Source organism: Physeter macrocephalus, chromosome 21 (assembly GCF_002837175.3).
Source record: "Physeter macrocephalus isolate SW-GA chromosome 21, ASM283717v5, whole genome shotgun sequence".
In the NCBI taxonomy this organism is placed as follows: Eukaryota; Metazoa; Chordata; class Mammalia; order Artiodactyla; family Physeteridae; genus Physeter; species Physeter macrocephalus.
The window spans coordinates 107,222,664-107,235,641 of NC_041234.1; the positions used below are offsets into that span (position 1 = coordinate 107,222,664).

Consider the following 12,978-nt stretch of genomic DNA (forward strand, 5'->3'; position numbering starts at 1 on the left):
GAGCGGGGGCTGCTCTTCGTTGCGGTGCGCGGGCTTCTTATTGCGGTGGCTTCTCTTGTTGTGGAGCACGGGCTCTAGGCGCACAGGCTTCACTAGCTGTGGCACGTGGGCTCAGTAGCTGTGGCTCGCGGGCTCTAGAGCGCAGGCTCAGTAGTTGTGGCGCACGGGCTTAGTTGCTCTGCGGCACGTGGGATCTTCCCGGACCAGGGCTTGAACCCATGTCCCCTGCGTTGGCAGGAAGATTCTTAACCACTGCACCACCAGGGAAGTCCCTGCCTCTCATTGCTGATGTGAATTTTGATCACTCAGTTAAAGTGCTGTCCAATTTCCCCACTCTATCTAGAGTTACTATTTTCCACCTTGCAACTAGTAAGCACTCTTTGTGGAAACACTTTAAGACCATACAAGTAACTTGCTCCGTCATCAAAGTTTCCCTCTACATTTAACACCCAATGATAATTTTTGCCTGAATCGGTCTTTACTATGATGGCTGCAAAACGGGGATCTTCCAACTCCAGAGTTCCTTCCACATTTACCAGTCAACCCTCAGCATGGTTCTGTAAACAAGGGCCTTCCCTTTCTTCCCACTTACTTATTTATCGATATGGACACATAGATTTCTACTTTTTCCAATGTTTTCAAATTCATTACTGTATTTTCGTGCTCAAATTTTCCCTTATTTGGCCAGTAAGAGCCTCTTCAAGTTTGCACCTGTGTCTTTGTAACATGCCCCTATCATATTTCCGAGCACTACTTTCTGGCAGAACAAGATGTTCCAGGCTCATCTTGTACCTCTCCTGCCTCAGCCGTAGAATCGGCTATCTCTCCAAGGAGCCCTCGTTCCTTTCAGTGCAGCGTATAGTGTTTAGAAACCAAGTTCTGGGCACAGCTGTGTTCATTGCTATTAGGATGTCGCCTCTCCTAGGAAATGTATGCATTTAGACGCCTATGTATACGCATGTAGGTACTAAAGCTGTCAGCCTTACAAATAAAATTTCAGGGTAGGGACCTCCCTGGTGGCGCAGTGGTTAAGAATCAGCCTGCCAATGCAGGGGACACGGGTTCAATCCCTGGTCCGGGAAGATCCCACGTGCCACAGAGCAACTAAGCCCACGCGCCACAACTACTGAGCCTGCGCTCTAGAGCCCACGAGCCACAACTACTGAGCCCGCACGCCGCAGCTACTGAGCCTGTGCGCCACAACTACTGAAGCCCGTGCGCTCTGGGGCCCATGCTCCACAGCAAGAGAAGCCACTGCAATGAGAAGTCCGCACACCTCTAAGAAGAGTAGCCCCCGCTCGCCGCAACTAGAGAAAGCCCGCGCACAGCAACAAAGACCCAACAAAGCCAAAAAAAAAAAATTAAAAAAAAAAAATTCAGGATACCCAGTTATATTTGGATTTCAGGTAAACATTGAAAAACTTAGTATAAATATATCCCATGCAATATTTGGGACATGATCTATACCAAAACATTATTTGATGTACAGCTGAAACTCCGACGTAACTGAGCGTCTTGTATTTTATCTGGCAACCCTAATTCATACAAACATACACACTACATACATATAAATGTACACATATACATGCAGAGATACATATGTACCTGCGTTCTAGAAATCAGGAGTTCACATAGATACTTGAGCTGACTCTAAATGGAAAGGAATGAATTTGCTTGATGGACAGGGATGGGAAAGGGACACTAGGCAGGGCAAATGGCATATTATGGGACTTAAGATAAATTCAAGGAGATCCAACTTTACTGAGTGTGCTGAGGAGTAGCAAGAGATTAAATATTTAAACAGGTGAATGACGTAGATCCTTTAGATAATCATTCTACTGGCACCAAAGAGGCTAGACTACAAGAGGCAAAGAGATGCATTAGTCTGAGGGAGAGATGATAAGCATCACAAATAGGCAACGGAGGATGGAGAGAAGTTCAGGGGTTACAACAGAGTTAAAAATGGTAAGACCTGATGACTAAATGTATAAAGGGTTAATGTATAAATTTATACAGGGTTGAGGGAGAGGAAGGAATAAAGGACAGTACTTGGTTTTCCGGTTCGGGCAACTAAGTGGCCAGGGGTGCTATGTACTGGGATAGGAAACATTGGAAGAGCAGATCTAGGACTACGAATGAGGAGTACAGTTTGGGACATGCTGAATTTGAGGTGCTGTAGGACATCCAAGTTGAGATGTCCACAAGGTAGCTGCATCCACGGGTCTGGAGCTCAGGAGAAAAGGTCAGGATGGAAAAATATGGACCAGGGAGTCATCTGCACTTTGATGAATAAAGTTAGAGGAATAGACAAGGTTGTCCGGGAAGAGGCTATAGAAAGGAAGAGAAGAGGCAAAGAGCGTCAAGGATCAGCAACATTCAGTGCACAGGCAGGAGGCAGATCCAGCAAAGGAGACTTTGGGGCGGTCAGAAAGGTTAAATGAACGCCAGGGAAGCTGGGATCATGAAAGCCCAGGAAGGAGAGATTTATCAAGGAGGCAAGGGTCAGAAACTGCAGAGAGGTCAAGATGGGTATTGAAAAGCGCTCCCTGGATTTGTCAGTAAGAGCTCATCAGTGACTTCAGGAAAGTAGATGGCCGAGATAGAAGCTGACTTGGCAAGTACCAAGTGCAGAAGAGGAGCTGCAGTAGCAAGAGCATGGATTCAAGAGGCAGACGGACCAGGGTTTCAAAGCCCTGCTCCACACATACTAGCATATTGTTCAACCACTGTACCTTTGTTCACCTGTAAGATGGGGGTAACAATAGTGAATACCTCATAGGGTTGTTGCAAGGGTTACAGGAGCTTAACTATGTAAAAGAGTGCAGAGCCTAGCACATGGGAGGTGCCATGTTACAGCTATTGCTTCGGCTTCCTACGCTGAGGTGATCTCAAGCAGAAAGGTAATATCAGGTGCCTATAAAACTGACGGCTACAGGGGCTTCCCTGGTGGCGCAGTGGTTAAGAATCTGCCTGCCGACGCAGGGGACACGGGTTCGATCTCTGGTCCGGGAAGATCCCACATGCCGTGGAGCAACTAAGCCCTTGCACCACGATAACCGAGCCTGTGCTCTAGAGCCCACGAGCCACAACTACTGAGCCCACGCGCCACAACTACTGAAGCCCGCGTGCCTAGAGCCTGCGCTCCGCAACAAGAGAAGCCACCGCAATGAGAAGCCTGCGCACCACAACGAAGAGTAGCCCCCCGCTCGCCACAACTAGAGAAAGCCCACGCATAGCGATAAAGACCCAATGCAGCCACAAAAAAAAAAAATAGACAGCTACAGAAGTGGAAGTCAGGGGGCTTCCACTGACTATGGCTTCAAGGTCATAACACGGTGGCTGTAATCCAATCCAGTTTCAGAAGATGCTGCTGCCACTACAGTCTGTCACCCATAGGTAGTACAGAAGCCACGAACATATCCTTGGAACCTCCTGCCAGCCAACAAGCCCCAGGAAGATAGCCTCTGCCTAACTGAAGGCTTTCAAACATTGCACAAAGGCATCTCACTGGCAGAACTGAAAATGTATCAGAACCCACGCTGTATCAGAACCTACACTGTATCGGAACCCTAGCTGCAAGGGAGTCTGGGCTAGGTGCTTTTTTAGCCTTGGGGCTGCGGGTGGGGGGAGGAATGGATGCTGAGTAGCAACAGATAATATCCAGTGCATCTACCTTGAGGGTGGAGCAAATATTTTCAACCTGACCATTGACACCAGCATTCCACCTGTGGTCAAAATAGAGCAAAATTGACAAAATCCTGCAAAATACAAAGGGGGACGGAAACAAGACTAAAGATCAAGGGATAAGCTTGAACAGGAAAGTGACTATCTCTTTCCCTTATATTGGAAGGAAAACGGTGAGAAGAGGTACAGACAGTTTATAGGTTGGGGGCAGGAGGAGAGGGGTGGAGAAGTTACAGAAGGTTCTCTCTCAAGAGATGTATTATCTCTTTAAAGTGGGGAACAAATATCATCTGCCCTGAGTGAAAAAGGTAGCAAAAAAATAAATAAGAAAAAGAAAAAGAAAAAGAAAATGAAGAAGAAACACAGGACTTATTTTATAAAGCATTGTTATTCTTATTTATTGAAAATGTCCATTTTAAAAGTCTTCAAAATAAAAACAAGTTAGAAAATTTGAGCTGTGTAAGAAGGGACATGACAGAAGAGGAACTGAAAGGCCTCGAAGGGCAGCAGTTTGACTACAGAGTAACAGGGACCCATTTATAGAGTACTGTAAACAACACAACTATGGAGACACTGCCGTCAGGTTAACATGGCTTCGTTTCCCATATAGGATTGTTGAGTGTGAGCGTTACCCCGAGTACACAGGGCCTCTCATCAGAAGGGCCGCGTCCCCAAAACATGCATATGGACACGTCACTTTAAAATAAAGACCTTTCAATATTTTAAGCAATCCTATATACCTTATCAACTAAAGTACTTTGTAATCACAAAAATGTTTCCTATGGATATAGTGGGCACATTTATTGCAAGCCACTGACTAACCACAGACAGGGCAGATGCTATGATCTGTGTTGCTGTTATTGTTGTTTTCCATTTGGAGACGAAGGACGGCATCTCTAAACTGTTGGGCTAAAAACAGAACAACAGCCATTGCCAGCAATCTTGTTCGGTCTTCAGCTTCCAAAGACAGCTGGGTGTGGTTGGCTGAGATTGATCTGCAGGAACAGTCCATTTCCCATGGATGGTGTAATTTCTGCTGTGCAGCAAGCAGTCAACAGCCCCGTACCATGTAGGTATGGGAATTGAGACTCACCCTGTACTAGAAAGGAAAAGGGCTTAACAAGCTGGGGAGTTCAAGCTTCAAGTCTGGTTCCTAAACAACATTCGCAAAACCCGCATTTATAGGCACCCATCAAATGTATCTGGGAGACAACTTCGCTCAGTCCCCTGGTCCTTGGCCTCTCTTTGCAGCGATCTCCTCCACCTGGCCAAACTTCCCGTCTTTGGGACAGACAGGGGCAGGTTGCACTGCTCTGTCCTACAGCCCCAGGCCAACTTTCAACTGTGCTGAATTTGGATGTGTGTTGCCCTCCTGTGACCCTCTTCTAAACCTGGTTTATCACAGTTCTAATTTCTCAGATACTCACAAAGGCGAGGGTTTGATTCAACGAGCAACTTGAGTAAACCAGTTCCAAATAATGAGCTTCACTAGTAGCCAGCACACAGCTACTAGAGGGGCCCTTTCTTTACGGCTATACACACTGGACCAACAGCACGTTTCTGCAAATAATGCCTAGAGTCCCACTCGAGGAGGCTGTTGACTATTACAGCCTCTCACAGCATATATGGTAGAGCAGTCAAGGGAATTAAAGCTGTCTGCTAGGGCACAACAGCTCCTCAAGTGTAGGCTGGAGGATGAGAAGTCGCAACTTGAATCTGTGATGTAGAAAAAAGTAAGTGCTCACAGCCTGTATTTTTAAAAAGCAAAGCACACACATACCAGTTGACACACCACTTGGTATGCTTGGCTAAAAGCACTGGGGAAATAGAAAACTTACACACAAGGCAGAAGGTTAGGGACAAAACCTATCATGCACTGGCAAGAGATGGGCAACTCTGCTACTGAAGGGCAGGGCTGTCCAGTGCAATTTGCTAATGGATTTGGCGTTGGCATGGGTGACCAGAGCTTCTGTCCCACAGAGTTAAAATGTAAACCAGCACGGAAGGAGGGAGGGCACTACAGTTTTCTTGGTCTTATAGACAAAATAGGGTAGTCATTTAAAAAAGTGTGCATTGAGGACGGCCCAGGGAAGGGCTGCTGGATCACTGGGCAAACGTGTTAGCCTTTCACCCTACGCCAGTCAGAGTTCCAGAAGCGTTGCCTTCAGTAAATCAGCTACTGAGGGGCTGCCAGGCACAGGAAAGCATTGGGGGAGAAAGTCAAGTTCACATTTACTAAGCCATGGCCGGCCACTTTGGGACAGCAGCCAGCCCAAAAAGAGTGACCCGAGATAATGGCTGGTAGAGAGGCACTATGAATTGAAAGCCATCTGAAGACCATGTAAGTCATTTGCCTACATTAGCTTCCGTTTGCTTACTGAATGGAAAAGGCTCTGGGGAGACGTTCACCCCCTCTTGCTTTGACCTCTGTCAAAAAAAATAAACAACCAACCAATAACCAAACAACAACAAACACTGAACCAAACACACACACAGAGAGAGAGAGAGAGAGAGAGAGAGAGAGAGAGAGAGAGAGAGAGAGAGAGAGAGAAAGAGACTAAGATACGAAATAAAAACCAGAGAAGTGAGCAAACTGAGTCAGATCACTCAGCTGGACATTTCCCGATGCCCTGCGGGCACCCTCTGCCAGCTGCACTGTGATGGTTACGGGAGAATGGAGGTCTTGCTACTGGACTCGGCCCGCATACACTCATCAGTTTGCTTCAACAGCCTCCGGACCAGCTTTTCTAGGTCCCTTCTTGATTTCAACTCTTCTTCCAGGCACTGCTTCATTCTTTTATTCTCCTATGATGGGAAAAGACACTTAGTGTCTCTTCTCTTTCAACTCAGATAACTACATAGGGGCCTCCCCAGTCTCTCTGGTACTGACCTCATCTCAGCTCATGAGCACCAGGTCCACGGTCCCCAATGCCAACTTAGACGTGTTACAAGCACCTCGGACTCATTACGTCCTAAAGTGAACTCAGTATCTCCCCCACCACCCAAACTTCTCTTCCGCCTGTGGCTCTTGATTTCCGTGAAGGGCACCACCATATCAAAGTAGATACCCCGGTAAAAAGACTCATCTTCCATCCCTGGCTCTTTCTTAATCCCCACATCATGGCACCATTTTCCAAAGGCTCTAACTCTGCGATGCGCCTTCCTTTACATCTGTGTCCCTCCTCCGCAGCCTGAACGGCTTTCCCTCCTCAGCTCAGGACTTTATCACGTCTCACCCTGAGTTGTATAATAACCTCCTAAGTGGTCTTCCAGCCTCTGGTCTCTCTCCCTTCAATCCATCCTTTACCCTGTCACCAGGTACAGTCAGTCCTCAAACCCAAGGAAGAGTGTCCCTCATGGAGCACTGGATCAGATCTGCAGAGGAGCCCACAAATCATGATTTATGGCTCCGTTTACACTTACATGCTCATGAATGACTTATCTTTTCTTAAATTCTGTTTGCAAAAGTCAGGGAACATGAAAGTTGTAACTGAGTTTGTGATCCTATTGTAGATCCCTAAATAGGTATATAAGCAAGCTTCAAAAATTGAAACCCAAGGCCCCGTGGTAAAATCAACAAAACCCACCCGGCTGACACAAGGGAACTAAGAGTCCCCACGTCACCACCTTGTTCCTGGCCTTCTCCTGAGGGCATGTACCAGTGCACAGCAGGGAAGAGGGGGAAGGCCCGTTAGGATCTGAGAAAACGACTTTCGAATTTCATTACCTGTTTCAGCTCTTTGACCTCATCCTTCAAGGCATAAACAGTATCGACAAGGCTCCTAGAACACAAAGATAAAGTTCATAGATTAATAGATGGCACTGAGCTATCGTTAAGTGATACTTAAGAAGAAAAGCAGCTTTATAGAAATACAGATCCTGAAAAGCAGTGGCCTTGCTGGTGGATCAGAAGAGATACTGCTATGAATGGTCCCTGTGTTTCTCTCTTTTTTTTTTTTTAACATCTTTATTGGAGTACAATCGCTCCACAATGGTGTGTCACTTTCCGCTCTACAACAAAGTGAATCAGCCATACACGTACACATGCTCCCACATCTCCTGCCTCCCGCGCCTCCCTCCCTCCCACACTCCCCATCCCACCCCTCTAGGTGGTCACAAAGCACCAAGCCGATCCCCCCGTGCCACGCAGCTGCCTCCCGCCAGCTATCCACTCCACACCTGGTAGTGTATACATGTCTGTGCCACCCCACCCCCGCCCCATCACAGCCCACCCTTCCCCCTCCCCACATCCTCAAGTCCATTCTCTAGTAGGTCTGCGTCGCCATTCCCGTCTTACTCCTAGGTTCTTCATGACCTTTTATTTTCTTTTTTTCGATTCCATATATATGTGTTAGCATACGGTATTTGTTTTTCTCTTTCTGACTTACTTCACTCTGTACGACAGACTCTAGGTCCATCCACCTCACTACAAATAACTGTTTCGTTCCTTTTTATGGCTGAGTAATATTCCATTGTACATATGTGCCACATCTTCTTTATCCATTCATCTGATGATGGACACTTAGGTTGCTCCCATCTCCTGGCTATTGTAAACAGAGCTGCAACTACTGGGCATATACCCTGAGAAAGGCATAATTCAAAAAGAGTCATGTGTTTCTCATTTTACGGGCTAACAAGCAGCATCACACAAGCTCTTTCTAACACCGTGTGTCGCCGCACGTTTTCCATACTTCCCTCCTCCTGTGCTGCTCGCTTCCCAGCTTCGGCAAGTCCAAAAAAAATAAAACAGACTAGTGCATTGTACACCTGTAACTTATATAATACAGTACATCAACTCTACTTCAATTTTTTAAAATAAATAAAAAGAAAAGTCAAGAAAAAAAAAGAGACTAGGGCTCCTCATGAGGTTTTGATTTCTCTCTTGCGGGCAGAAAGGACCATCACCTGACATATTATAATGAGAGGTGTCACCAGGTCCTGCCTATCCTATGCTATCTGTGCTATGGCATTGCCCTTCTCACCTATCTGACCCTACACCACCGTACATGACACAAACACAAAGTCAGGGGCATTATTTCTAAAAGAGTCCATATATTCCAAAAAAGGATAAAGCACCTTGGCAGAACTGTGGAAGAGCCATTTCCTCTCTGGCTTTCTCCCTGGACAAGGACATTGGAGATCTGGGCTCCAGTTCTGACCCTACGACTTACCAGTCCTCTAACCTTAGGTAACCAGTTTTCTTCTCATCCTCTCTTGGTCTTATTTTCTTCACATACAAAATGGGGATAATACCACATTCTCCGAAAACCTCATAAAGTCATTGTAGGGGTTAATATAGCTATAATAATAGTAATTATAACAATCATCATTTATTGAGTAATTATCATGTGCTAGCCTTTGTACTTCTTATTCCATTTAACCTCACAAAAACCCTGAAAGTATTACTATCATACCCATTTTACAGACGAGGAAACTGAGGCACAGAGAGGTGATAGCACTTGCTCCAGGTGACACGGCTAACAAGTACCAGAATCTGGAGCTGAATCAGGGCTGTTATTCTCTTGAGCCCAAGTGCTTCACCGTTTGGTCGTATCACTTCATACACCAGATGGAAAAATACACTGACGATGCCAAGCACTGTGAAACACGCTGTCCTATGCAAATTTAGGCCTGACTTCAGAAATGACTCAAGTATAAACATGTACTTAACCTGATTTTCCCCCGTTAGGTCACCCTCACTACCGTGCAAAGCTAAGTCAGGGACATAATTTCCCTGAATCTCAGTTTCCTCATCTGTAACAGTGGTGACAGTAACGTTTATCTCCCAGGTTTGCGGCAGGAGTTTAAATGAGGTCAAGTATGTGAAAATCTAGTGCCTGAGTCACTAAATGTGAGAGGCACCCCTCTGGGCAAGGGAATTGGCGCTATGGCCTTCCCAATGCCTCCCAAACCCATGTGGCGTGGTATTCTTGCGTGCCCTGAAGTCCCTTCCTGACCTCCTCTGCCTCCCCTTCCCCCTTCCCTTTGTTGGGGGGCAGCCCTCCCAGGCTCCCAACTGCACAGTCAGCCAAGAGGGCCACATTCTCAGATGAGGAGGGACTGTCCTTCCGTGCAGGCTTGGCCAAAGCCACGTTGCCCTGGCAGAACCTTCTTTCCAGCCCCCAGAAAAATCAGAAAAGGTTTAGCCCGCTCTACGCACTTTTCTTCAATGATGGTCTGGCCGTTGCTTCTGGTTTCTTCAATGATGAGTTTCTCTTCCTCGGGGAGTAAGACTTGGGGAACGGAATCCTTGCGGGCACCTACAGACAAGGGCGGCAAGAGGTTGTTGGGGGTTAGTTCCTTTCTACTGTTGTTTTTGAGGGGTCTTTGTTGACGGCATCTGGCTGCCTGGCACCCCGAAAGTAGTCACCCAACATTTGCTGACGAAATCCTCCTGACGGGAGAAATTCGAAATGGCCAAATACACTGATTCAATCCTGGGGGCGGGGGGGGGGCACATATTGTATTCAGAAACACAACGTGAAGAGGCCGCTGTGAGAAGTGTCCTCAACCAAGCCCCCATCCTTTCCTGTTTTGCCTCTTCCAGAGCAAAGAGCCGGCCAGTGACCATTCCTCCCTGCGCATCTCTGGGGAACGGCACGCCACACCCTGTGGGTTTTGCATTTGAGTAAGTCATGCAGAACGTAGCACTGCACTGGGACGCAGCATGCTTAAAGGGCCTCAGAAGCATCATTCACTCCCATTTGTTCTCTTTACCGTCCTACAGGGTGAAGCAGGGTCAGTGAAGACCATTTTCATGGAGGGTAGAGGGGGCGTTGGGGAGATAATCACAACAGCAGCAAAGATGCAGGTGTCCTTACTGCTCTCTGCTCACCATCTCCAGGCTCTGGGATGGAAGAGGTGACAGCGCAGCCACGGGACCTGACCAGACAGCTCTCCTGCACCTGCAACCTCCCCTTCCCTTCTGGATCCTTCCTCTCAGAGCCACTGGCTTCCTCTCTTCTAAGCCAAGTTCCTTCCAGTTGTGAACACTCAGTGCCTTCACTCAACCTTCATCCCTTTCCCGAGGTGGATGTGTCTCTGCCTTCCTCGGGGCCCAGTACTTCGTAGGTGCTTAATAGGTGCATAGCAGACTGGCCGACTAACCAGTTGACTGGATGCAGCACGAAACAATAGCGGCCGCTTCTACGGGTGCGGGACTTCCGGCCGGAGAGGGATGGAGGGTGTCGGTCGCCAGGATGCGAAAACGCTTACCACGTCCAAGCACTATGCTAGACGCTTTCCACACATAAAAGGGAGGCCAGGGAGGACGGGGTGGGGTGGGGGGAATGAGACTCTTGAGGCCAGAATGCCCGCCCGCACCTCTGAGCAAATCTCCCGTCTCTATCCGTGTGAGGACAGGAGGCGGTGAGAGGTGAGGTCAGATTTCGTATGAGGGCTGCTGCTTCTGGCGTCTCCTTGCCCCCCTCTCTTTCCTCGTTTTTGCAATAAACACTGCTCTCACTTTCTTTTCCTGACTCCTCGAACCTTGTTATCAGGGCTGGGCGTGCCCAAAGCCAGAGGCAGGTTTGGCCTGAGAAGCAGAAGGTGTGACAGTCCCCCCTCCAGAGTCAAATGTGTCAGCTTCCCCATAGAATGCTTTCCCCGTGACGACCTGAGAGACGTGTTACTTTGGAAGCATCGGTCAGGGCAGTCTGCTGAGGAAGCCCTGCCCACACTCAAGCCAGGGCTCAGTGGCTGTCCAGATGGAACATTATGGAGAACGTATCTCTTACACAGACGCAAGACCCTCACACCAGGTATCCTGAATGTCTATAGTAATGAAAGACCAAGGACATAAGCGATGTGACCTGGCTTTTGTAAAAGCACAAGGATGAATCAGAAAGTATTATCTCGCTTTCAGTTTGTAGCCTGAAAGTTGTTGGGGGAAATACCCTCACCTAATGGCTCCCTGATAAGTTGTAGACATTCTCAACAGGCCCTGCTAAGCAGCTACATTTCCAGATTTTCAGAGCAACTCTGAAACCTGAGTTTGGTGAAGCTCTGTTTGCTTAAATATGCAGCTGATCAAAGATAGTATTTTGACTTCCTTTCCAAATCTGCCTATAAGAAGAGATTAGCATCAGTTCACAGACACAGGAACTCTCTGGGCTCTTTAATTCCTAACTAGTGTTGGTGAAGGTATCTGCGTACTTCAAAGGAGAGTGACTTTAAAAAAAAATTTATTTTCATTTCTATCACCTCCAACTTTTTTACTCTTGCATCTCTCTTTGTCTCTGGGTGAAAAGAAACAGTGGGTAAACAGACCGCTTGGTAGCTCAAACCAGCTTATCTGAAAGATGCAGCCCTGTGCCCGCCCCTCCGCGGCAGGTCACCTGCTTTACACGCCCTGTAGCCCACCTGTGGTGAGCAGTCGCAAAGAGACATCACTCATTAGAGAAAGTGGTTTGGGGGAACCTACTTGAGCCGTGGCCTTGTTGAAAGTTGGCACTGGTACAGTAGGCTTCGATCACTTTCAGAATCTGAGCGTCCTCTTCCAGAGCAGCCGTACCTGTCAAGCGTAATGAAGCGTGACTCCTCAGGGAGATCCATGCCTCTGGACCCTCGAAATGACGCAGTGCACTCGGGTGCTAGGCACTGGCTTCTCTGACCAATGGTCTTAATGAAAGGCAGGAGAGGCGGACCGGCTGGCATGGTGGAGTAAGGGTGGCACCGTCCCCAAGGAGCTCCGGAGTGGGCACCAGTGAGTTCGGCCCCGCGGGTGGCCTGCTCGGAAGCCACCCGGAGTTCGAAAGTGCAGGGTCCTGTCAGTGTCTCAGAGGCTACAAGGCCAGCACTGGGCTTGGCGCTGGCCTCAGTTCTCATCCCATACACCACACCCTTCCTCTCCATCAAATTTCAAGGCTCACTTTCTCTAGGAAACGTTCCACCATTAGTCCCACCCATTTTTTTCCCAACCAGCCAGCCTAGTCACTGATTCCCCCTCTCGTTCCCCCAACCCCCTCCAACTCATTCTAGAAATGACTGTTAACATGCTGACGAGCACATCCAGGGGCGAGGTGAGGGGTAGGGGAAGCAGAAGCTAGAGTCCAGCAGAGAGTTATCCAGCCTGTATTTCGGCCTGATACACACAGCTCTGTCACCCCTTTGTGACACATCACTTACTCCTTCACGTGTGTCCCAGAGTACCTTGTTCCCAGAGAGGCAAATGTGTGCGTATCGATTGGCTGACCGACTTTGCAGCCTGCCTCTAAACTCAGCCCTGTTTCTATATGCCAGCAGGCTGCTTCCTTGACCAACTGAGAACATCACTGAACATTAAAATTCCAGAGG

General features: G+C 47.9%; 1 protein-coding gene across 6 annotated transcripts in view; it reads right to left on the reverse strand.

Annotated features, from left to right (window-relative positions):
- Window positions 1-4,029: 4,029 nt before the first annotated feature.
- Window positions 4,030-12,978, reverse strand: part of ARHGEF6 (Rac/Cdc42 guanine nucleotide exchange factor 6) — a 126,433-nt gene continuing 117,484 nt past the window's right edge. For 2 of the 6 annotated variants that reach the window (XM_028482159.2, XM_028482160.2), the window contains 4 exons: window positions 12,107-12,196; window positions 9,845-9,944; window positions 7,412-7,466; window positions 4,030-6,489 (listed from right to left, as the gene is read on the reverse strand). In XM_028482159.2, coding sequence (XP_028337960.1) covers window positions 6,349-6,489; window positions 7,412-7,466; window positions 9,845-9,944; window positions 12,107-12,196 — 386 coding nt within the window. In that variant the 3' untranslated portion in view covers window positions 4,030-6,348. The remainder of the gene's footprint in view (window positions 6,490-7,411; window positions 7,467-9,844; window positions 9,945-12,106; window positions 12,197-12,978) is intronic. The other 4 variants (XM_028482163.2, XM_028482161.2, XM_024128175.3 and 1 more) reach the window with 3 other exon arrangements.